At 45.9% G+C, this 26,519-nt stretch overlaps 1 protein-coding gene across 1 annotated transcript in view; it reads left to right on the top strand.

Moving 5' to 3' along the window:
- The window catches only part of retreg2 (reticulophagy regulator family member 2), a 105,622-nt gene that overhangs the window by 55,246 nt on the left and 23,857 nt on the right, over nt 1-26,519 (top strand). Inside the window, exons 4-6 of the mRNA XM_080199649.1 lie at nt 1,620-1,749; nt 2,080-2,164; nt 6,880-7,017. Of these exons, the coding sequence (XP_080055775.1) occupies nt 1,620-1,749; nt 2,080-2,164; nt 6,880-7,017 (353 nt within the window). The remainder of the gene's footprint in view (nt 1-1,619; nt 1,750-2,079; nt 2,165-6,879; nt 7,018-26,519) is intronic.

Here is a 26,519-nt window from a genome sequence, read left to right on the forward strand (position 1 = left end):
TCCAATAAATTCGTCAGACACGACTTCCCCTTAACGAAACCGTGCTGCGTCCGCTCTATCAAACAAACTAAGGAGAGAAAAGAACTCATGTTTCAAGTCCAGATGACCCTTTGTCAAAGCCAAAAGGCCATAGAAAGTGGAAGATATTTCAGGAAGTGGGATAAAACAGAAGATTATTGGATCAATCATTATCTAGTGAAAGCTGGAGCAGACCTGATGGGCTGAGTGGCCTACTTCTGTTGCTAAATCTTACGGTTTGATGGTATAATCCCTGATGAGAATTTTCCTATAAATAGTCCACTTTGGCCAGAGGAGCTTAAAACTTGCAATAAATAGGGACTAGGTAGTGAAAAGAACTATCCGGCTAAAGGCTGAAGAAGTCCTGAGTCATGATGGACTTCATCGTAGGATCCAAGATACATTGGTCCTAGTTTTCCAAAATTCTCTAGATTTTGGAACGGTCCCATCAGTTTGAAAAATAGCAAATGTCCTCCATTTGTATTGTTCAGAGAGGCAGAAATTAGAAAACCACAGGCTCGTTCGCCTAACATTGGAAAAATGTTAGGATCTATTATTAAAAATGTTATAACAAGAGACTTGGATTAGACTCGATATGGTTTTGTGAAAGGGAAATCATGTTTGAGCTTTAAGATTCTTAGCAAGAAGGGTGGATAATGGGAAACCGGTCGATGTGGTATACCTATATTTCCGAAAAGCATTTGACAAGGTGCCATGTCAAATGTTATAATGGAAAATAAGAGTTCATGGTGTAGGGATAACATTAGCGAGGATAGAGCATTGCTTCGCTAAAAGGGAGCAGAGAGTTGCGATAAATGGATCTTTTTGGTTGGCAAGATGTAATAAGTGGAGTACCATAGCGCTGGAATCTTAACTATTTGTATCCTATATTGATGACTTGAGTGAAGGAATCGAATGATTGGTTGATAAATTTCCTGATGATACAAAGGTAGGAGAGTAAGTTAGTAAGAGGGATATAGACAGGGTAAGTGGGTGGGCAAAAAAAATCAGCAGATTGAGTGTAATATGCTTTGGTGAGACCATCTGGAGTTCTATGTATAGTTTTGGTCTCCTAATCTAGGATATAATTACATTTGAAGCAATTCAGAGACAGTTCACTCAACTGATGCCTTGGATGGTGGAGTTATCTTCTAATGGGGTTACCTTCTGATTGGAAGTTGGGTCTGCAGCCACTGGAGTTTAGAAGGAGAGATCATCTTCGTTGAAACATTTAAGGTCCTGAGAGCATTTGACAGGAAGATGGCTGCAGAGAGAATGTTTGTTTCTCCTTGCGGGGGTGTATAGACCTAAGGAACATGATTCAGAAATATAGCATCTAAGACAAATGAGGAGAACTGAATTTTCTTCCCCAGAGAGCCATAGAGGCGGTGTCATTGAATATTTTTAAGACTCAGCTAGGTAGGTTCTTGATTCACAAGGGAGTTGAAGGGTATGGGTTAGAGAAGAAGAGTTGAAGTAGAGGCCACAATCAGATTAGGTGTGATCTTGAATGGCCGAGCAGATTCAAGGAACCAAATTGCCTATTCCCCTCGTTCTTAATTCGTATGTTTATATGTAATCTGTGATGTCTCTGCATCCAGTGATGGAAACTCCACAAGGCCTCGACTTCTCAGGCTGCCTGAACTCTGCCACTATCTTGCTGAGAGCTGCGTGGCCTTTAACCTCTATCTAAAAGAAGTGCTGGAATACAAGAGGCAGAACCCAGGAAAGGTAGGTCTTGATGGGGGTGTGGCGGTGGCATGGTGAGGGGTGCTGTGTGGCAGGGGCACCAATTGGGACACGAGGGGAAGGTTGTGGGGAGCTAAGAAGGATGGAGGAGGGGGTTGGATGTGTGTGGGGGGGGGGGGGTGCGCGGTGTGTGTGGAAAAAGCGGTTGAGGGACGCCAACTGTGGCATGGAGCTAAGTTTACAATCTGCTCACTGTCTGTTCTGAGAGTTTATTTGAGGTGAGTTGCCATTAAGTGTCTGCATGCATTTGTTTGAGGGATGGGGTTCCTTTAACAGAGACTGAATGTCTGTCTGTGTTCCTCCCTTTCTCAGTTTTGTTTGAAGATGTGTCTTGGGTGCTCAGTGTTTGCTACAGTTGGACATTATATCCCAGGAATCATGATATCCTATATCTTCAGTGAGTATATTCTTCCTGAAAGACAGGAATGTTAATTCATTCTGAACCAGATGATAAAGTAGGAAACCAAAATGCCTGTCTCCCTGACTAACACTGTAGGGACAATATCTTCCACCTGTATACCCTTAAACGCATGGGATTGGGGGATGTGTATTGAGATGGGTTGAAAACTGGTAGGCAGAAAGGAAACAAAGAGTAGGAATTAATAGATGCTTTTCAAATTGGTAGGCAGTAACTAGTGGGATGCCACAGGGATTGGTGCTGGGAGCCCAGCTATTCACAATATATTAATGATTTGGATGAGGGAACAACATGTAATATCTCAAACCAAAATAGAAAACCAGTTTTCTACCATCTTGGTGCACATCCCCCAATCCCATGCGCTTTAACCTTACACAATAATTTCTTGTGTGGGATTTTGTCAAACGCTTTCTGAAAGTCCAAATATATCACATCAACTGGTTCCCTCTTGTCATCTCCATTAGCCCTATCCCATCCTAACCTTTCATCATTAGACAATCCCTCCCATCTGAGGATTCTCTGAACTGCCTCCAATGAAATATCTTTCCTTCAATCAGGGGACCAAAATTGCTCACAGTGCACCAGATGCAGTCTCACCAGCACCTTGTACAGTTGCAGCAAGACTTCCCTACTGGTAGCATCTGTAAGAAGAGAAAAGAGCTCACGTTTCGAATCCAGATGACCCTTTGGCAAAGCTAAAAGACATAGAAAGAGACATCTCAAAAAGTTTGCAGATGATACCAAGTCAGGTGGGAGGGTGAACTGTGATGAGGATGCAGAGATCCTTAAGAATGATCTGGACAGGTTGGGTGAGTGGGCTAATCAATGGTAGATGCAGTATAATTTGGATAAATGTGAGGTTATTCATTTTGGAAGCAAAAACAAGATGGCAGATTACTACCTGAATGGCTGTAAATTGGGAGAGGGGAGCGTGCAGCGGGACCTGGATGTCCTTGTAGACAAGTCACTGAAGGTAAGCATGCAGATGCAGCAGGCAGTAAAGAAGGCAAATGGCATGTTGGCCTTCATTGCGAGAGGTTTCGTGTGTAGGAGCAGGGATGTGTTGTTAGAATTATACAGGGCCTTGGTGAGGCAACACCTAGAGTATTGTGTGCAGTTTTGGTTTTCTTTACTGAGGAAGGATGTTCTTGCTCTTGAAGGAGTGCAGCGAAGGTTTACCAGGCTGGGATGGCAGGACTGATGTATGAGGAGAGATTGACTAGATTAGGAAGGCATACGGTGTCTTGGCGTTTAGTGGTAGGGGGATTGAATTTAGGAGCCGCAGCGTCATGTTGCAACTGTACAAGACTCTGGTGCGGCCGCGTTTGGAGTATTGTGTGCAGTTCTGGTCCCCACATTATAGGAAGGATGTGGAGGCATTGGAGAGGGTGCAGAGGAGGTTTACCAGGATGTTGCCTGGTATGGAGGGGAGGTCCTATGAGGAGAGACTGAGGGATTTGAGGTTGTTTTCGTTAGAAAGAAGGCGGCTAAGAGGGGACCTTATTGAAACATATAAGATGATTAGAGGTTTGGATAGGGTGGACAGTGATAGCCTTCCTCCTCGGATGGAGGAAGCTAGCACGAGGGGGCATAGCTTTAAATTAAGGGGTGGTAGTTATAGGACGGATGTCAGGGCTAGGTTCTTTACCCAGAGGGTGGTGAGGGATTGGAATGCCCTGCCTGCTGCAGTTGTAAATGCGCCTAGTTTGGGGGCGTTTAAGAGATCCGTGGATAGGTTTATGGATGGTAAGGGTTTGGTTTAGGTTAGAGGGTCATTGCTTTTTAACTGGTCGGTGCAACATCGTGGGCCGAAGGGCCTGTTCTGCGCTGTTATGTTCTATGTTCTATGTTCTAGATTAGGATTATTTAATCTGGACAAATGTGAGGTAATGCATTTTGGAAGGTCTAATACAGATAGGAAATATACAGTAAATGGCAGAACTCTTAAGAGTATTGTTTGGCAAAGGGATCTAGGTGTTTAGTACAGAGGTCACTGAAAGTGGCAATGCAGGTGGTGAAGGTAGTCAGGATGGCATAGGGCATGCTTGCTTCCATCGGCCGTGAGATTGAGCTTAAAAATTGGCAAGTCATGTTGCAGCTTTACAGAACCTTAGTTAGGCCGCACTTGAAATATAATGTTCAATTCTGGTCACCACACTACCAAAAGGATGTGGAGGCTTTGGAGAGGGTACAGGAAAGATTTACCAGGATGTTGCCTGTATGGAGGGCATTAGCTTTGAGGAGAGGCTGGAGAAACTTGGTTTATTCTCACTGAAACGACGGAGTTGAGGGGCGACCTGATAGAAGTCTACAAGATTGAGAGGCATGGATTGAGAGGCTCAAAGGGCCAAATGGCTGCCTTCTGCTCAGATCTTCTGTTTCTATGACATTGCAGTTTAGAAGAATGAGAGGTGATCTCATTGAAACACAAAGGATTTTTAAGGGGCTTGACAGGATGGAAGAGTCAATTACTAGGGTTTAAGGTGCAAGGGACAAGGCTTAAAGGAGATGTACAAGGCAGATTTTTTTAGAGGATGGTGGGTGCCTGGAACTTGTTGCCGGGAAGGTAGTGGAAGCGGATACGGTAGTGACTTTTAAGGGGCGTCTTGACAAATACATGAATAGCATGGGAATAGAGGGATATGGTTCCTAGAAGGGTAGGGGGTTTTAGTTAAGTCGGGCAGCATGGTCGGTGCAGGTTTGTTCCTGTGCTGTAATTTTCTTTGTTCTTTGTTTTTGCTGGCGTTCAGACAAATGAGGGGGGATCTCATAGAGACTTATAAAATTCTAACAGGACTGGACAGGGTAGATGCAGGGAGAATATTCCCAATGGTTGGGGAGCCCAAAGGCTAGGGTCACAGTCTGAAAATTCAGAGTAGATCATTTAGGATGGAATTGAGGAGATGTTTCTCTCTTTGAGGAGGTTAAGGGTTATGGGGAGAAAGTGGGAAAGTGGAACTGATCCACTTCAGCTCAGCCATGATCTTATTGAATGGCGGAGCAGGCTCAAAGGGTTAGATGGCCTACTCCTGCTCCTATTTCTTATGTTCTAACGTTTCTTCACCCAAAGAATAGTGAGACTGTGGAATTCATTACCACAAGAAGTAGTTGATGTCAAAAGATTGAATGTATTCAAGAGGCTGGATATAGCACTTGGGACAAATGTGACCAAAGCTTACGTGGAAAAGCCAGGATTAGGCTATTGCGTTGGATGATCAATCATGACCATAATGATGGTGGAGCAGGCTTAAAGGGCCAAATGGCCGCCTTCTGCTCAGACCTTCTGTTTCTATGACATTGCAATTTAGAAGAATGAGAGGTGATCTCATTGAAACATAAAGGATTTTTAAGGGGCTTGACAGGATAAATGCTGAGAGGATGTGTGCCTCATGCATGAGTCTAGGACCAGGGGGCACAGTCAAGAATAAAGGGCACCAGTTTAAGACTGAGATGAGGAGGAATTTCTTCTGAAGGTTGTGAATCTTTGGAACTCCTTGTCGCAGAGCCATGGGGATAGAATTCTTGTGTATATTTAAGGCTGAGATGGATAGATCTTTGATGATTAAGGAAATCGAGGGTTACGGAGAAAAGACAGGAAAGTGGACAAAAGGAATATTGGATCAGCCATGATTCACACCTCTCTTAACCTCTGATTATCCCCCTCTCCATTTGCACTGTCTGTACCTGTAAAGACTTATATTCCAGCCATTAATTGTGGTCTCTGTCTATATATGCCGTGTTTGTGAACTAACCTCCAATTACATGATGAAGGAGCAGCACTCTGAAGACTCATGTTTCCAAACGTACCTGTTGAGATTTCTTACTATGCCCACCCCAGTCCAATGTTGGCATCTCCATAATCTTTTATGCAAGAAACAATATTTTTCATTGTATGACTAATACGTGTGACAGTAGTAAATTGCATCAAAAGTCTGTGGCCCTTTTTCTGGGCTCCCCCATCATCGGGAACTTCCTGATGAAAGCAAACTACTGCTGAAGCTGGAATCTGAAATGAAAACATAAAATGCTGGACAATCTCAGCAGATCTGACAGAGCGGCACAGTTGTACAGTGGTTAGCATTGCTGCCTCACAGTGCCAAGGACCCGAGTTTGATTCCCAACTTAGGTCACTATCTATTTGGGGTTGCCCCTTTGTGTCAGGGGGTTATGAGGATAGGGCCTGGATATGGTTGTGGTCAGTGCAGACTTGATAGGCCAAATGGCTCACCTTCTGCACTGTGGGGATTCTATGAACATTTGTGGAGAGAGAATAGAGCCAACATTTTGAGTCTAGGTGATCTCAGAGCAGGTCTGACGAGGGATTATCTAGACTCAAAACATTGGTTCTATTCTCTCACCACACAGGCTGTCAGACCTGCTGAGGTTTTCCAGCATTTTCTGTTTTTGATCGGGAACATTTTTCCTGCCGTACCCTCTTAGTCCTGTTAGAATTTTATGGATTTATATGAGAACTCAACTCCTAACTGACTCAATCTTTCTCTGATAAGTCAGTCCTGTCATCCTAGGAATCAGTCTGGTACACCTTTGCTGCACTTGCTCCACAGCAAGAACATTCTTCCTCCTTTTACACTGACCCCATCAAACATTCCCAGGACAGGTACAATGCAGAGTTAGGTACAGCTTGAAATGAGGGAGCAGGGGAAAATTCACTTACTGTTTATTGTGTGTTCTAGTACTGAGCCTGCTGCTGTGGCCTTTGGTGGTTTACCACGAGCTCATTCAGAAGATGTACACGGGGCTGGAACCTGTGCTGATGAAGCTGGATTACAGCATGAAGGGTGGCACTCAGCATCGACAGAGGGACAGGAAGAGTAAGTCACAGGCAACGGAACTGACCCCTCCTGAGGAGGGGGACAGAACTCAGTAAAAGCTAGTGCACAGGTACACAAAATAATCAAAAACCTCATGGAGTATTGCCTGGAATACAGAGGGAGGAAAGTGAGATTTTTGTGGTATAAAGCTCTGCTTCAACCCCATCTGGAGTAAATGGCTTCTGTTCTGGCCCCCACACCTCAGGAAGGAGATATTGGTCCTGGAGGTGGTGCAGCACAGATTTATCAGAATTATCTCAGGGCTGAAAGGGTTAAATTGCAAGTACAGTGCATAGACAATGTCTGTATTCCTCAAGTATAGAAAATTAAGTGGTGTTTAAAGGAGTCTAGGGTGGACAAACTGTGGGGGAGTCCCTTACTCTTACTGAGGAGACACGAGATTGTTTTGGTAGATAAGGCAAAGGAGAATCCAAAGAACTTCTGCAAGTGAGTTGAGGGGATTGAGCTATGAGGAGAGGCTGGATAAACTAGGCTTGTACTCGTTAGAGTTTAGAAGAATGAGGGGAGATCTCATTGAGACGTATAAGATGATGAATGGGATGGATAGGATAGAGGTGGAAAGACTCTTCCCGCTCAAAAAAGACAGTAGGACTAGGGGGCACAGCCTCAAGATAAAGGGGAGGCGGTTTAGAACGGAGTTGAGGAGGAACTTCTTCACTCAAAGGGTGGTGAATCTCTGGAATTCTCTGCCCGTTGAAGTGGTGGAGGCTGCCTCGCTAAATATTTTTAAGAAGCGGGTTGATGGGTTCTTGATAAGAGAGGGGATTAAGGGTTATGGGGAGAGGGCGGGAAAGTGGAACTGAGCCACGACAGATCAGCCATGATCTTATTGAATGGCGGGGCAGGCTCGAAGGGCTAGATGGCCTACTCCTGCTCCTATTTCTTATGTTCTTACATAAAGGGCAAGAGAGTAACAAGGGAGAGAGTAGGGCCTCTTAAGGATCAACAAGGTCATCTGTGTACGGATCCACAAGAGATGGGTGAGATCCTGAATAAATATTCCTCATCAGTATTTACTGTTGAGAAAAGAGTGAATGTTAGGGAACTTGGGGAAATAAATAGTGCTATCTTGAGGAGTGTACATATTACAGAGGAGCAGGTGCTGGAAGTGTTAAAGCGCATCAAGGCAGATAAATCCCCAGGACCTGATGAAGTATATCCCAGGACAATGTGGGAGGCTCGGGAGGAAATTGTGGGTCCTCCAGCAGAGATATTTGAATCATCGATAGTCACAGGTGAAGTGCCTGAAGATTGGCGAGTGGCAAATGTTGTGCCTTTGTTTAAAAAGGGCTGCAGGGAAAAGACTGGGAACTACAGGCCAGTGAGCCTCACATCTGAGGTGGGTAAGTTGTTGGAAAGTACTTTGAGAGACAGGATATACAGGCATTTAGAGACGCAAGGACTGATTAGGGACAGTCAGCATGGCTTTGTGAGTGGAAAATCATGTCTCACAAATTTGACTTTTTTGAAGGGATAGCCAAGAAGGTAGATGAGGGCAGTGCAGTTGATGTTGTTTACATGGACTTTAGCAAGGCCTTTGACAAGGTACCGCATGGTAGGTTGTTGCATAAAGTTAAATCTCACGGGATCCGGGGTGAAGTAGCTAAATGGATACAAAGTTGGTTTCTTGACAGAAGCCAGAGGGTGATTGTAGAGAATTGTTTTTCAAACTGGAGGCCTGTGACCAATGGTGTGCCCCAGGGATCAGTGCTGGGCCCACTGTTATTTGTCATTTATATTAATGATTTGGATGAGAGTATAGGAGGCATGGTTAATAAGTTAGAACATAGAACATTACAGTGCAATGCAGGCCCTTCGGCCCTCGATGTTGCACCGACCAGTGGAACCAATCTAATGACCCTGTAACCTAAACTATTCCAGTATTATCCATATGCCTATCCAATGACCATTTGAATGCCCTTAAAGTTGACGAGTCCAGTTGAAGTTTGCAGATGATACCAAGATTGGTGGCATAGTGGACAGTGAAGAAAGTTTTCTGCGATTGCAAAGGGATCTTGATCAATTGGGCCAGTGGGCTGATGAATGGCAGATGGAATTTAATTTAGAATAATGTGAGGTGATGCATTTTGGTAGATTGAACCAGGGCAGGACTTATTCAGTTAATGGTAAGGTGTTGGGGAGAGTTGCAGAACAAAGAGATCTAGGGGTACAGGTTCATAGCTCCTTGAAAGCGGAGTCACGGGTGGACAGAATGGTGAAGAAGACAATCGGCATGCTTGGTTTCATTGGTCAGAACATTGAATACAGGAGTTGGGACGTCTTGCTGAAGTTGTACAAGACATTGGTGAAGCCATACTTGGAAAATTGTGTGCAGTTCTGGGGACCCTATTATAGAAAGGATATTATTAAACTAGAAAGTATGCAGAAAAGATTTGCTAGGACGCTACTGGGACTTGATGGTTTGATTTATAAGGAGAGGCTGGATAGACTGGGGTAGTGTATAGAGGCTGGATAGACTCGGGTAGTGTATAGAGGTCCATAAAATAATAAGGGGCACAGATCAGCTAGATAGTCAGTATTTTTTCCCCAAAGGTAGGGGAGTCTAAAACTAGAGGGCATAGATTTTAGGTGAGAGGGAAGAGATACAAAAGTGTCCAGGGGGCAATTTTTTCACAGAGGGTGATGAGTGTCTGGAACAAGCTGCCAGAGGTAGTAGTGGAGGCGGGTACAATTTTGTATTTTAAAAAGCATTTAGATAGTTCCATGGATAAGATGGGTATAGAGGGATATGGGCCAAATGTGGGCAATTGGGATTAGTTTAGGGGCTTAAAAAAAAGGGCAGCATGGACAATTTGGGCTGAAGGGCCTGTTTCCATGCTGTAAACCTCATGACTCTATGACATCAGATCAGTCACGACCTCGTAGAATGGAGGAGCAGAGTCGATGGGCTGAATAGCCTGCTTCTGCTTTTATATCTTACAGTTTGCCATAAGTACCATAACTAGTGCAGTGCCACCAGGATCAGTGCTGGAGCCTGAACTCTTTGCAACCTATGTATGTGGCTTGGGTGAAGGGACTGACTGTATTGTAGCCAGATTTGCTGACAATGCAAAGATAAGTCTGGAAGCAAATTGAGGAATTTGAAAAGGAAGAGATAAATGAGGTGATTAAAAATTTGGCAGATTGTGTATAATGAAAAAATGAGGTTGTCCTCTTTGGCAAGAAGAATAGAAAAACAGAATTTTAACTGGAGAGACTCCAGTAGCTACAGTACAGAGGAATCTGGGTGTCCTTGTACATGAATCACAAAGTTACTGTGCATGTGCAGCAGTGATTAGGAAAGCAAATGAAATGTTGGCTTTTATTGCAAGGTGGCTAGATTATAGAAGTAGGGCTATCATGCTATCAGTGTGCAGAGCATTTGTCAGACCAGATCTAGAGTATGATGTACAGTTTGGTCTCACTTGAGGATGTACTTGCATTGGAGGCCATTCAGAGAAGGCTCTCTGTCCCAGAGAATGGAGGCGAAGGTTTTGAACGCGTCCAAAACTGCATTCAACAGATTTTTCATCTCCAAGGAAGCAAAGGGTCAGGTGGGGAAATGGGAGTTGCGACCACAAACAAATCAGACATGATCGTATTGAATGGCAGAGTAGGTGTAACGGGCTGAATAGTCTATTTGTTCCTAACAGGGCTTAAAATTAGAGCTAGGCATTTGAGTTAATGTCAGGAGGCACTTTGATACAGAAGGGGAGTAGAAAACTGGAATTCTCTGCCTGAAACAGTTTTTGAGGCTGGGGGTCAGTTGAAATTGGCGATTAATCTTTGGGTAAGAATATTGAGGGTTATGGAACAATGCCAAGTTGATGAAATTAGTCAGCCAGGATAGAGACATAGAGGTTTACAGCATGGAAACAGGCCCTTCAGCCCAACTTGTCTGTGCCACCTTGTTATTATCGCTAAAATAGTCATATTGCCCACATTTGGCCCATTTCCTTCTGTACCCATCTGACTCATGTAACAGTCTAAATGCCTTTTAAAAGACAAAATTGTACCCGCTTCTACTACCACCTCTGGCAGCTTATTCCAGAGACTCACCACCCTCTGAGTGAAAACATTGCCCCTTGGACCCTTTTGTATCTCTGCTCTCTCACCTTAAACCCGTGCCCTCTAGTTTTCCCCTATCTAGCTGAGCTGTGTCCCTCGTTATTTTATAGACCTTTATAAAATTACCCCCCCCCCCTTCTACATTCCAGGGAAAAAAAGTCCCAGTTTATCCACTCTCTCCTTATAACTCAATCCATCAAGCCCTGGTAGCATCCTAATAAATCTTTTCTGAACTCTTTCTAGTTTAATAATATCCTCTCTATAATAGGGTGACCAGAACTGTACACAGTATTCCAAATGTGGCCTTACCAATGCCTTGTACACTTCAAGAAGACGTCCCAACTCCTGTATTCAGTATTCTGACCAATGAAACCTAACATGCGGAATGCATGCTTCATCATTCTGTCCTCCTGTGAATCCACTTTCAAGGAGCTATGAACCTGTACTCCTAGATCTCTTTGTTCTATAACTCTCCCCATTGCCCTACCATTAATGGGAACAGAAGCTGTCAGGTATGCACGCAAACGAAAAGTGGAGCTTTTTCAAGGAACACATACTGTGTGTCCCTGGCAGGCAGGGAGGAAATGGCCAAGCGAGGGAACCATGGTTCACAAAGGAGGTTGAAGGTGTTGTCAAGAGGAAAAAGGAAGCGAATCTAAGGATGAAAAACAAGGTTCAGTTGGGTTGCTTGAGGGTTACAAGGTAGCTAGGAATGAGTTAAAGAAAGGAGTTAGGAGAGCTAGGAGGGAGCATGAGAAGTCCTTGGCGGGTCGGATAAAGGAAAATCCCAAGGCTTTTTACTCTTATCTGAGAAATAAAAGAATGACCAGGATGAGGTTAGGGCTTGTCAAGGATAGTCGTGGGAATTTGTGCATGGAGTCAGAAGAGATAGGTGAGGCGTTGAATGAATACTTTTCAAAGAACAACACAGCACGGGAAACAGGCCCTTCAGCCCTACGAGCCCGCGCCGCCATTTCAACATTGTGAATCCCTCTTCCACGCATGACCCTTGTCTACGCTAATGGCACTCCACATTGGAAACCAGATTGAGGGGATACTAATTTAGGGACAATTTGTTACACCAATTAGCCTAAGAGCACATCTTTGGGATGTGGGAGGAAACCAGAGCACCTGAAGAAAACCCATGCAAGCACGGGGAGAATGCGCGAACTCCCACAGACACCGGCCCAAATCCATGTATCTGCACAGCAAACAGTGATAGTCACTGAGCTGTCATGTTGCCCAGCATCAGGTCCAGTTTAAGCGTACACTAACGACGTGAAGCACTAGGCTACTCTCGAAACATCCAAGAGCAGCCCTCGCACAACCCACCGCGTGTATGCCCCTTGTTGGACAACAAGGCGGACCGAAGCACCTGTGGATTAAAAGAGAAAAACATCAATACCATGCACATCCTTATACAAACATTCAAGGGAATCCCCAGAAGCTCAAAAGTAAAACAAGTCAGCCAGAAAATATGTTGGAAGGTCCCTAGGAATCAGTTGATTCCCAGGGATGTCCCAAGGCTCTTGATCCTTATTTAAAACAGTCTCCTATATCCCTCCATCGCCATCCCGCTCATGTGCCTATCTAAGTATCCCTTAAACAACTCCAGCGTGCCTGCCTCCACCACCTTACTTGGCAGTGCATTCCATACCCCCACAACCCTCTGTGTGAAAAACCTCCCTCTAACATCTGAATTGTACCTCGCCCCCCCCCCCCCCCCCCGCCGCTCACCCTAAGCCTGTGGCCCCTCGTAATATTTATTTCCAATCTAGGAAAAAGCTTACCACTGTTTATCTATACCCTTCATAATCTTATACACCTCTATTAGATCTCCCCTCATTCTCCGTCTTTCTAAGGAAAACAGCCCCAATTTGCCCAATCTTTCCTCATAACCCAGTCCTTCCATACCAGGCAGCATCCTGGTAAACCTCCTCTGCACTCTCTCCAGGGTCTCCACGTCTTATCGGTAGTAAGGCAACCAGAACTGGACGCAGTACTCCAAATGCGGCCTAACCAACGTTCTATACAACTGCAACATTAGATGCCAGCTCTTATACTCTATACCCCTGCCTATAAAGGCTAACGTACCATAAACTTTCTTCACAACCTTCTCCTCTTGTACTGCCACCTTCAAAGACTTGTGCACTTGCACACCCAGGTCCCTCTGCGTTTCTATACTCTTTATAGGTCTACCCTTCATCATATAACTCCCCCCTACATTATTCCTCCCAAAATGCATCACCTCACATTTATCTGGATTAAATTCCATCTGCCATTTATCTGCCCAATATACCAGCCTATCTGTATCCTGCTGTATTGCCTGACACTGCTCCTCTGTGTCTGCCAGTCCAGCCATCTTAATGTCATCTGCAAACTTCCCAATCACACCACCTGCTCCATCTTCCAAGTCATTTATGTGTATTACAAATAGAAGAGGTCCCAGTACTGAGCCCTGCGGCACACCACTGGCCACGGACCTCCAGCTAGAAAAAGACCCTTCCACTACTACTACTCTGACTCCTATTACCAGTGTTCACTAAAGAGAGGGGCCATGTTTTTGAGGATGAGTGTGTGATACAGGCTGATAGGAGGTAGATGTTCTGAGGGAAGATGAATGAGCAATTTTGAAAAACCTGAGGGTCGAAATGTCACCTGGGCCAGATGGGATACGTCCTGGATACTTTGAGAGGCAAGGGATGAGATTGTGGAGCCTTTAGCTTTGATCTTTGGGTCCTCACTGTCCATTGGGATTGTAAAAAGTCTGACAACACCAGGTTTTAGTCCAACCTATTTATTTGATAATATACTCACTAGCTTTCGGGGTTACCCCCTTCGTCAGGTGAATGGAGAGAACTCTCCATTCACCTGACGAAGGGGGTAACCCCGAAAGCTAGTGAGTATATTATCAAATAAATAGGTTGGACTAAAACCTGGTGTTGTCAGACTTTTTACTGTGTTTACGCCAGTCCAACGCCGGCATACCCACATCATTGGGATTGTGCCAGAGGACTGGAGAGTGGAGAATGTCATTCCCCTCTTCAAAAAAGGAAATAGGAATGACCCTGGTAATTAAAGGCCTGTTAGTCTTACTTCAGTGGTCGAACGCTAATGGAAAGGGTCCTGAGAGCTAGGATTTATGATCATTTGGAAAGATGCAGCTTAATCTGGGATAGTCAGCACAAATTCATGAGAGGTAAGTCCTGCCTCTCAAAGTGATTAGACGAAGGTAGAGCAGTTGATGTATATGTGGATTTTAGTAAGGTGCTTGATAAAGTTCCCCATGGTAGGCTCATGAAGAAAGTAGGGAAGTGTGGGATAAAAGGAAATTTAGCCAATTGGATAAGTTACTGGCTGTCTCATAGAAGTCATGATGTGGAGATGCTAGCGTTGGACGGGGGTAAACACAGTAAGAAGTCTGACAACACCAGGTTTAAGTCCAACCGATTTATTTGATAGTAAACTCACCTGACGAGGAGGTAAACCTCAAAAGATGTAAAGTTAAAATTTACATCTTGTAAAATTATACTTAGCACATCAGATGTACAAGTTTCAAGTATCATAGAAGACAGGGTGGTGGTGGAAGGAAAATTTTCAGACTGGAGACCAATTACCAGCGGTGTACCACAGGGATCAGTGCTGGGTCCTCTGCTATTTGTGATTTTTATCAATGACTTGGAAGAGGGGGCTGAAAGGTGGGTTAGTAAATTTACTGATGACACCAAGATTGGTGGAGTATTGGATGAGATGGAGTGCTCTTGTAGGCTGCAAAGAGACATTGATAGGATGCAGAGCTGGGCTGAAAAGTGGCAGATGGAGTTTAATCCGATAAGTGCAAGGTGATTCATTTCGGTCGGACAAACTTGAATGTGGATTACAGGGTCAACGGCAGGGTTCTGAGAAATGTGGAGGAACAGAGAGATCTTGGGGTTCATATCCACAGATCTCTGAAGGTTGCCACTCAAGTGGTTGGAACCGTGACGAAGGCTTAACATAGAACACTACAGCACAAACATGTCCTCGGCCCACAAGTTGCGCCGATCACATCCATACCTACCAAGCCATAGAACTGTCTGTAACTCCCAATCCCATATACTCATCCAGAAGTCTTTTAAAAGACCCCAGCAAGTTCACCTCTATCACTACCGACGGCAGCCGATTCCACTCACTTACCGCCCTCTGAGTGAAAAACTTACCCCTAACATCTCTGCTGTACTTGCTTCCCAGCACCTTAAACCTGTGTCCTCTCGTAGCGACCATTTCAGCCCTGGGAAATAGCCTCTGAGAATCCACCCTATCTATTCCTCTCAACATTTTATAAACCTCTATCAGGTGGCCTCTCAACCTTCGTCTCTCCAGGGAGAAGAGACCTAGCTCCCTCAACCTACCTTCATCAGGCATGCCTCCCAATCCAGGCAACATCCTTGTAAATCTCCTCTGCACCCTCTCAGTAGCTTCCACATTCTTCCTACAGTCAGGCGACCAGAACTGCGCACAATACTCCAAGTGAGGTCTGACAAGGGTCTTATAAAGTTGTAGCATTACCTCCCGACTCCGAAACTCAATCCCTCGATTAATGAAGGCCAGTACACCATACACCTTCTTGACCACATCCTCCACCTGCGAGGCCGATTTAAGAGTCCTGTGGACCCGGACCCCAAGATCCTTCTGCTCCTCAACACTGCTAAGACTCCTATCCTTGATACTGTACTCCTTCATCCCATTGGTCCTACCAAAATGGACCACTACACATTTATCTGCATTGAAGTCCATCTGCCACTTCTCCGCCCAGTCTTGCATCCTATCTATGTCACGCTGCAACTTCTGACGTCCCTCCAGACTTTCCACAACACCACCAACCTTCGTATCGTCGGCGAACTTACTAACCCATCCCTCCACTTCCTCATCCAGATCATTTATGAAAATGACAAACAGCTAGGGTCCTACAACAGATCCCTGGGGCGCTCCACTGACTGACCTCCGTGCAGAGAAAGACCCATCCACAACCACTCTCTGCCTTCTGCAGGCAAGCCAGTTCTGGATCCACAAGGCCAAAGCCCCTTGGATACCACGCTTCTCACCTTCTCAAGAAGTCTTGCATGGGAGACCTTATCAAACGCCTTGCACGTCCACCGCTCTTCCTTCGTCAATGTGTTCAGTCACATTTTCAAAGAACTCAACTAGGCTCGTAAGGCACGACCTGCCCTTGACAAAGCTGTGATGACTATTTCTGATCATTCTAAACTTCTATAAATGCTCATAATTCTTGTCCGTCAGAATCCTCTCCAACATCTCCATCACAGGGAGGGGGGCAAAAGAGGTGGCGGAGTGGCACTGTTGATCAGGGACAGTGTCATGGCTGCAGAGAAGGTGGATGCCATGGAGGGACTGTCTACGGAGTCTCTGTGGGTGGAAGTTAGGAACAGCAAAGGGTCAATAACTTTGCTGGGTGTTTTCTATAGGCCACCCAGTAGTGACAAGGAAGTCGAGGTGCAGATGGGGAAACAGATCCTAGAGAGATGTAGTAATAACAGGATTGTCGTGATGGGAGACTTTAATTTCCCAAACATCGTCTGGAATATCCCTAGGGTAAGGGGTTTGGATGGGGAGGAGTTTGTTAGGTGTGTTCAGGAGGGTTTCCTGACACAGCACATGGATAAGCCTACGAGAGGAGAGGCTGTACGTGACCTGGTGCTGGCTAATGAACCAGGACAGGTGTCAGATCTGTCGGTGAGAGAGCATCTCGAGGATGGAGATCATAATTCTATCTCCTTCACGATAACATTGGAAAGAGATAGGATCAGGCAGGCTAGGAAGGTGTTTTTCTGGAGTAAGGGGAAATATGAAGACATCAGGCAGATAATTGGATGAGTAAACTGGAAGGAGGTGTTCTTGGGGGAAAGTACTGAAGGAAGGTGGCGGATTTGTGCCACCACTGGTGCGACTCACCAGTACAGGGCACTGGTGAGGCCACAGCTGGAGTACTGTGTGCAGTTTTGGTCGCCGCACTTGAGGAAGGATATATTGGCCTTGGAGGGAGTGCAGAGGAGGTTCACTAGGCTGATACTGGAGATGAGGGGGTAAGGTCCCCTCTTAGCCGCCTTCTTTCTAACGAAAACAACCCCAAATCCCTCAGTCTCTCCTCATAGGACCTTCCCTCCATACCAGGCAACATCCTGGTAAACCTCCTCTGCACCCTCCCCAATGCCTCCACATCCTTCCTATAATGTGGGGACCAGAACTGCGCACAATACTCCAAGTGCGGACGCACCAGAGTTTTGCACAGTTGCAACATGACGTTGCGGCTCCTAAATTCAATCCCCCTACCAATAAACGCCAAGACACTGTATGCCTTCTACTTGATTCCCAACTTTCAGGGATCTATGTACACATACACCTAGATCCCTCTGTTCATCAACACTATTCAGAGTCCTACCGGTAGCCCTATACTCTACACATCTGTTATTCCTGCCAAAGTGAATTACCTCACACTTTTCCGCATTAAACTCCATCTGCCACCTCTCGGCCCAGCTCTGCTACTTGTCCAAGTCTCTCTGTAAACTATGACACCCCTCTTCACTATCTACCACTCCTCCGACTTTGGTGTCATCAGCAAATTTACTGATCCACCCAACTATACCCTCATCCAGATCATTTATAAAAATTACAAACAGCAGGGATCTGTTTTGGGGCCACTGCTGTTTGTAATTTTTATAAATGATCTGGATGAGGGTATAGTTGGGTGGATCAGTAAATTTGCTGATGACACCAAAGTCGGAGGAGTGGTAGATAGTGAAGAGGGGTGTCATAGTTTACAGAGAGACTTGGACAAGTAGCAGAGCTGGGCCGAGAGGTGGCAGATGAAGTTTAATGCGGAAAAGTGTGAGGTAATTCACTTTGACAGGAATAACAGATGTGTAGAGTATAGGGCTACCGGTAGGACTCTGAATAGTGTTGATGAACAGAGGGATCTAGGTGTATGTGTACATAGATCCCTGAAAGTTGGGAATCAAGTAGAAGGCATACAGTGTCTTGGCGTTTATTGGTAGGGGGATTGAATTTAGGAGCCGCAACGTCATGTTGCAACTGTGCAAAACTCTGGTGCGTCCGCACTTGGAGTATTGTGCGCAGTTCTGGTCCCCACATTATAGGAAGGATGTGGAGGCATTGGGGAGGGTGCAGAGGAGGTTTACCAGGATGTTGCCTGGTATGGAGGGAAGGTCCTATGAGGAGAGACTGAGGGATTTGAGGTTGTTTTCGTTAGAAAGAAGGCGGCTAAGAGGGGACCTTATTGAAACATATAAGATGATTAGAGGTTTAGATAGGGTGGACAGTGATAGCCTTTTTCCTCGGATGGAGAAAGCTAGCACGAGGGGGCATAGCTTTAAATTAAGGGGTGGTAGTTGTAGGACGGATGTCAGAGGTAGGTTCTTTACCCAGAGGGTGGTGAGGGATTGGAATGCCCTGCCTGCTGCAGTTGTAGATGCGCCTAGTTTGGGGGCGTTTAAGAGATCAGTGGATAGGTTTATGGATGGAAAGGGATTGGTTTAGGTTAGAGGGTCATTGTTTTTTTAATTGGTCGGCGCAACATCGTGGGCCGAAGGGCCTGTTCTGCGCTGTATTGTTCTATGACTATGAAGAGAGACTAAATAGACTGGGTCTGTACTCGGAGTTTAGAAGGATGAGGGGGGATCTTATAGAGATGTATAAGATAATGAAGGGGATGGATAGGGTAGAGGTAGAGAGATTCTTCCTGCTCAGAAAGGACAGCAGGACTAGAGGGCACAGCCTCAAGATAAGGGGGGACTAGTTTAGAACGGAGTTGAGGAGGAACTTCTTCACTCAAAGGGTGGTGAATCTCTGGAATTCTCTGCCCGTTGAAGTGGTGGAGGCTACCTCGCTAAATATATTTAAGTCATGGGTAGATAGGTTTTTGACAGACAAGGGAATTAAGGGTTATGGGGAGAAAGCAGGAAAGTGGAACTGAGCCACTTCAGATCAGCCATGATCTTATTGAATGGCGGGGCAGGCTCGAAGGGCTAGATGGCCTACTCCTGCTCCTATTTCTTGTGTTCTTACGATTTTCAAGGAATGTTTGACTGGAGCTCTGCACGACAACGTTCCGATGAGACAAGGAGGTTTTGGTAGGTCTCGGGAACCGTGCTGCATGAAGGTTGTGGTGAACCTAGTCAGGAAGAAAAGAAAGGTGTATAAAAGGTTCAGAGAGCTAGGAGATGTTAAGGATCTAGAGGAGTATAAGGGTTGTAGAAAGGAGCTTAAAAAGGAAATTAGGATAGCCAGAAGGGGACATGAGAAGGCCTTGTCAGGTAAGATTAAGGAGAATCCCAAGGCGTTCTACAAAGATGTGAAGAGTAAAAGGATGAGAAGAGAAGGGATAGGACCTATAAAAGGTGAAGGGGGAAAAGTCTGTGTGGAACCAGAAGAAATGGCAGAGGTGATAATGAGTACTTTGCCTCAGTATTCACGGTGGAAAGTGATCTGGGAGGTTGTACTGCAGGTTTGCGGCGGACTGAAAAGGTTGAGTATGTGGATGTTAAGAAAGAGGATGAGTTGGAACTTTTAAATTCTATCAAGATAGATAAGTCGCCGGGACTGGATGGGATGTACCCCAGGTTATTGTGGGAGGTGAGGGAAGTGATTGCAGAGCCCCTGGCAATGATCTTTGCATCGTCGATGGAGATGGGAGAGGTTCCAGAGGATTGGAGGTTTGCGGATATGGTTCCAATTTTCAAGAAAGGGAACAGGGATAGCCCGGGAAATTACCGACCGGTGAGTCTGACCTCAGTGGTTGGTAAGGTAGAACATAGAACACTACAGCACAAACAGGCCCTTTGGCCCACAAGTTGCGCCGATCACATCTATACCTACCAAGCCATAGAACTATCTGTAACTCCCAATCCCATTAGATCCCATATACTCATCCAGAAGTCTTTTAAAAGACCCCAGCGAGTTTGCTTCTACCACCACCAATGGCAGCCGATTCCACTCATTCACCACCCTCTGAGTGAAAAACTTAGCCCTGACAGCTCCTCTGTACTTGCTTCCCAGCACTTTAAACCTGTGTCGTCTCGTAGCGACCATTTCAGCCGTGGAAAATAGCCTCTGAGAATCCACCCTATCTATTCCTCTCAACATTTTATAAACCTCTATCAGGTCGCCTCTCGACCTTCGTCTCTCCAGGGAGAAGAGCCCTAGCTCCCTCAACCTATCTTCATAAGGCATGCCTCCCAATCCAGGCAACATCCTTGTAAATCTCCTCTGCACCCTCTCAATAGCTTCCACATCCTTCTTGTAGTGAGGCGACCAGAACTGCGCACAGTACTCCAAGTGGGGTCTGACAAGGGTCTTATAAAGTTGCAGCATTACCTCCCGACTCCTAAACTCAATCCCTCGATTAATGAAGGCCAGTACACCATACGCCTTCTTGACCACATCCTCCACCTGTGAGGCTGATTTAAGAGTCCTATGGACCCAGACCCCAAGATCCTTCTGCTGTTCAACACAGCCATGACTCCTACCCTTGATATTGTACTCCTGCATCCCATTGTTCCTGCCAAAATGGACCCCTACACGTTTATCCGCTTTGAAGTCCATCTGCCACTTCTCCACCCAGTCTTGCATCCTATGTATGTCACGCTGCAACTTCTGACATCCCTCCAGACTATCCACAACACCACCAACCTTCGTATCGTCTCTCTAGGATCTGTTTCCCTATCTGCACCTCGAGTTCCCTGTCACTATTGGGCAGCCTGGACAAAACACCCAGCAAAGTTATCGACCCTTTGCTGTTCCTAACTTCCACCCACAGAGAGTCCATAGACAGTCCCTCCACGGCATCCACCTTCTCTGCAGCCACGACACTGTCCCTGATCAACAGTGCCACTCCACCACCTCTTTTGCCCCCTCCCTGTCCTTCCTGAAACATCTGAATCCTGGCACCTGAAGTACCCAGTCCTGTCCCTGAGACATCCATAAGAACATAAGAAATAGGAGCAGGAGTAGGCCATCCAGCCCTTCGAGCCTGCCCCGCCATTCAATAAGATCATGGCTGATCTGTCGCTGCTCAGTTTCACTTTCCCGCCCTCTCCCCATAACCCTTAATCCCCTCTCTTATCAAAAACCCATGAACCCGCGTCTTAAAAATATTTAGCGAGGCAGCCTCCACCACTTCAACGGGCAGAGAATTCCAGAGATTCACCACCCTTTGAGTGAAGAAGTACTTCCTCAACTCCGTTCTAAACCGCCCCCCTTTTATCTTGAGGCTGTGCCCCCTAGTCCTACTGTCTTTTTTGAGCGGGAAGAGTCTTTCCACCTCTATCCTATCCATCCCATTCATCATCTTATACGTCTCAATGAGATCTCCCCTCATTCTTCTAAACTCTAACGAGTACAAGCCCAGTTTATTCAGCCTCTCCTCATAGCTCAACCCCCTCAACTCCAGTATCAGCCTAGTAAACCTCCTCTGCACTCCCTCCAAGTCCAAAATATCTTTGCGCAGGTGCGGCGCCCAAAACTGCACACAGTACTCCAGCTGTGGCCTCACCAATGCCCTATACAGCTGCAGCAAGACCTCCCTACTTTTATATTCAATCCCCTTCGCTATGAAGGCCAGCATCCAAGTCTCTGTAATGGCCACCATATCACATCACTTCTACTGCATTAGCGTTTATTAACAGGGGTTTGAGTTTAAGAGCCGTGGGGTTATGCTGCAACTATACTGGACGTTGGTGAGACCACATTTGGAATATTGTGTGCAGTTCTGGTCACCTCACTATAAGGAGGATGTGGAAGCATTGGAGAGAGTGGAGAGAGTGCAGAGGAGATTTACCAGGATGCTGCCTGATTTGGAGGGTAGGTCTTATGGGGAAAGATTGAGGAAGCTGGGGCTTTTCTCTTTAGAGCGGAGGAGGATGAGAGGCAGCTTAATAGAGGTTTATAAGATGATGAGGGGGGTAGATAGAGTGGACGTTCAGAGACTATTTCCTTGGGTGGATGTAGCTGTTACTAGGGGGCATAACTATAAGGTTCACGGTGGGAGATATAGGAGGGATGTATGAGGTAGGTTCTTTACTCAGAGAGTGGTTGGGGTGTGGAACGCACTGCCTGCTGTGATAGTGGAGTCGGACACTTGAGGAACTTGAGCCCTTCATTGTAAAAGGAATGTGCTTACCCTGAACCCTGATTGACACACTTGAATGCCTGCCAGCAGACTCCCCGAATTAACTTTTGAAAGTTCCTGTCTAATAACATAAAAATTGGTCTTGCCCCAGTTTAGAATTTTAACCTTTGGGCCATAGCTATCTTAAAACTAATGGAACTATGGTCACTGGTCCCAAAGTGATCCCTCGCTAACACTTCTGTCACCTGCTCTTCTGTCACCTGGTTGTCTAATAGGAGGCAGAGAGTTGGTATCAATGGGTGCTATTCTGATTGGCGGTTGGTGACTAGTGGAGTGCCGCAGTGATTGGTGCTGGGGCCTCAGCTATTTACCATTTATATAGATGATCTGGAGGTGGGGGCTGAGTGTAGGGTGTCAAAATTTGCTGATGACACGAAGATAAGTGAAAAGCAAATTGTGCGAAGGGTGTGGAAAGTCTGCAGAGGGATCTAGATCGGCTGAGCGAGTGGGCAAGGACCTGGCAGATGGAGTACAATGTTAGCAAGTGTGAGGTTATCCACTTTGGCAGGAATAATAGTAGGAGGGATTACTACCTAAAGGGTGAAAAGCTGCAGCATGCTACGGTGCAGAGGGACCTGGGGGTCCTTGTGCGTGAGTCGCAAAAACCCAGCCTGCAGGTGCAGCAGGTGATCGAGAAGGCGAATGGGATGCTGGCCTTTATAGCGAGGGGGATAGAATATAAATGCAGGGAGGTCTTGCTGCCACTGTACAGGGCACTGGTGAGGCCGCAGCTGGAGTACTGTGTGCAGTTTTGGTCACCGCACTTGCGCAAGGATATATTGGTCTTGGAGGGAGTGCAGAGGAGGTTCACTAGGCTAATATCGGAGATGAGGGGGTTGGACTATGAAGAGAGGCTGAATAGACTGGGTCTGTACTCGTTGGAGTTTAGAAGGATGAGGGGGGATCTTATAGAGACGTATAAGATAATGAAGGGGATGGATAGGGTAGAGGTAGAGAGATTCTTCCTGCTCAGAAAGGACAGCAGGACTAGAGGGCACAGCCTCAAGATAAGGGGGGGTGGGGGCTGCAGTTTAGAATGGAGTTGAGGAGGAACTTCTTCACTCAAAGGGTGGTGAATCTCTGGAATTCTCTGCCCGTTGAAGTGGTAGAGGCTACCTCGCTAAATATGTTTAAGACACCGGCAGATAGGTTTTTGACAGACAGGGGAATTAAGGGTTATGGGGAGAAAGCGGGAAAGTGGAACTGAGCCACTACAGATCAGCCATGATCTTATTGAATGGCGGGGCAGGCTCGAAGGGCTAGATGGCCTACTCCTGCTCCTATTTCTTATGTTCTTACGTTGTTATGCTCTTCCTTACCTCCCAAGAGGAGGTCAAGTTTTGCCCCCTCTCTTGTCGGGCCGTGCACTTACTGAATGAGAAATTCCTCCTAGACACGTTCAACAAATTTCTCTCCATCCAAGCCCCTAATGCTATGGCTGTCCTAGTCAACGTTGGGAAAGTCCCCTACTGTTACTACTCTATTTTTCTTGCAGCTACCTGTAATCTTAAATATTTGCTCCTCAATTTCCCACTGACTATTTGGGGGCCTATAATACAACTATATCAAAGTGATCTTTCTTGCTTCTTAGTTGTACCCATATGGGCTCAGTGGGTGAACTCTCGGATATATCCCCTCTCAGTACTGCCGTGATGTTCTCCCGAATCAAAAATGCAACTACCTTCTCTCTCACTCCTTCCAACAGCCCCTTCTTCATGCTGTTCACCCTTCCCCTCCAGAAGGTCCTGCAGCCACTCTTACACATCCTTGACCGTTGTACCAGAGAGGCAACATACCATCCTGGAGTCTCGTTTGCGTCTGCAGAAACGCCTGTCTATTCCCCTTACAATTGGATCCCCTATTACCATAACTCTGCCACTCTTTTCCTGCCCTACAGCCAAGGTACCATGAACCTGACTGCTGCCACCTTCCCCTAGTGAGCCATCTCCCCCAGCAGTATCCAAATGGTATATCTGTTTTGCAGGGAGATGACCGCAGGGGATCCCTGCACTGCCTTCCTACTCTTTTTCTGTCTGGTGGCCACACGTTTCCTGTCTCCCTCAGGATCTTGGTGTTGGGACAGGCTGAGGGATTGCATTATCTTCTCCTGTTCCAAATTATTGGTTTATTCGAAGGTGCTTGTGTCAGGATGACAGTGTAGCAGTCCTGAGTCTGAGGCAACTACTGTCACTCTGCTGGTCATTGCGCTACCCGGTGCTAGAATTGCACTCTCTACTGGAGCATCTGATCCAGTGCACACAGCCATAAAGTTCTGGATGCCCAACTGCTCCAACTACAGAAACAATACAACACAGGAACAGGTCTTTCAGCCTTCCAAAAACATATTGGACTGTTCAGTTCCATAATCTTGAGCTGTCTTTACCCGTGGACACACAGCAGGAGCAAGAACGTCACAGATATGTCACTTACTTTGAAGGCACTTTATTAATGTATAGCATCTCATTTTCCAGAACGTTTCTCTCTCTCTACCCAATAAATTCCTTTTAAATCCTAAAAATCTGTCAAATCACCGTGTTCCATATGCCTGGGAATGAAGCAACAAGACTTGTATTTATATAGTGCCTTTAACATAATAAAACAACCTAAGACACTTCATAAGAGCAGTCATAGAATCCCTGAGTGCAGAAGTTGGCCATTCAGCCCATCAATCCTGCATCAACAACAGTCCCACCCAGCCCCTATCCCTGTAGCTCCACATAATTACCCTGCTTGTCCCCCTGACATTAAGAGGCAATCCCAATCCACCTAATCTGCAAATCTTTGGATCTTGTAGCGTTTTAAAACAAATTGACATCAAGTCACGTGAGGTGTTTGAAGGCCAAAAGAGGTTGAGAGATGGTGAGGTTTAGAGAGGGAATTCCAGAGCTTGCTGCCTAGGCGACTGAAGACATGGCCACTAATGGTGGAGTAATTAGAATTAAGGATGTGTAAGAAGCCAGGACTGGTGAAGCCTATATCTAGGACGGATGTGGGGCTTGGAGATGAGAGCTTGGCAATGAGATGTGCATTTGTAAGGATGGTGAGGCCAAGGCTTGGTTTTTGAGAGGGTTGGTGACAGCAGATCTAAAGGAGAGAAAGAGCTGTTGACAATATCTGCTAACCTGGAGATCAGGAGAGGAAGCTGGTTGATCTATTTAGTCAGAATAGGATCAAGAAAACAGTTGGTGTGATTTGGGCAAGGGGAGCACGGAGAGGACATCTGGAGAGATGAGAGCAAAACTAGAAAACACGCAGGGCTAGGGCAGGAGATGTCTTTGGAAAAGATTTAGCCAGGTGAGCTTGAAGGGATATGGCAGAGGCAACTGATTGGATGGCCTTCATCTTACTGATAAAGAATTCCGTGAGCTTCTTGCACTGATTGTTGGAAGTGAGGATGGAGTGGAAAGGGATGTGATGTTTAAAAAGATGATTTGCAGAAGGGGAAAGAAGCCAATGTTATCTTTGCATCTTTGATCTTGGTATAGTTAGCAAATGTAGCAACCAAGACAAGAGTAGGGGCAGCATAGTAACCATAGTTAGCACTACTTCCTCATGACACCAGGGACTGAGTTCAGTTCTGGCCCTGGATGACTGTATGGAGTTTGCATGTTCTCCCCGTGTCTGGAGTTTGCACATTCTCCCCATGTCTGTGTGAGTTTCCTCCAGGTGGTCCGATTTCCTCCAACAGTCCAAAGATGTGTAAAGTGGGTTAACCATGGTAAGTATGCAGGGTTACCAGGATAGGGTGGAGGGGATGTGCCCTGGTGGGATGCTCTTTCAGAGATTTAGTGCACAGTTGGTGGGCCAAACGGCCTCTTTCTGCACTTTAGGGATTCTGTGATTCATGATCCTGTTTTAAGTAGTCCAGCGATACATCGTGGTGGATGGCTAAACCAGTTGCCCACCTTTTCAAGTCTGCATCTCCTGGATTTAAGGTAGCAACGATGTGGCTGTACCTGGAGAATGGCTGTGGTGAGAGAATAGTTTTATTGGGAATGAGAGCATTAAAGGTGGAGGTGATAGTGAGAGTGAGTAAATCAGTAGCTGCAGTAATGTTCTGGAAAACAAAGGATCAAAGACTAGACAAATGACAATTTGAAATTGTAGTTGTAAGTGATTTTTTTTCCAGTGATGGATACAGAAGGAAGTATGACTGGATTATGTGTGGGTTAGGGATAGTGAATAACATGAGGAAGTGATCAGGGATGGT

The sequence above is a fragment of the Carcharhinus amblyrhynchos genome, chromosome 11 (assembly GCF_965287045.1).
Source record: "Carcharhinus amblyrhynchos chromosome 11, sCarAmb.v2.hapA, whole genome shotgun sequence".
Classification (NCBI taxonomy): Eukaryota; Metazoa; Chordata; class Chondrichthyes; order Carcharhiniformes; family Carcharhinidae; genus Carcharhinus; species Carcharhinus amblyrhynchos.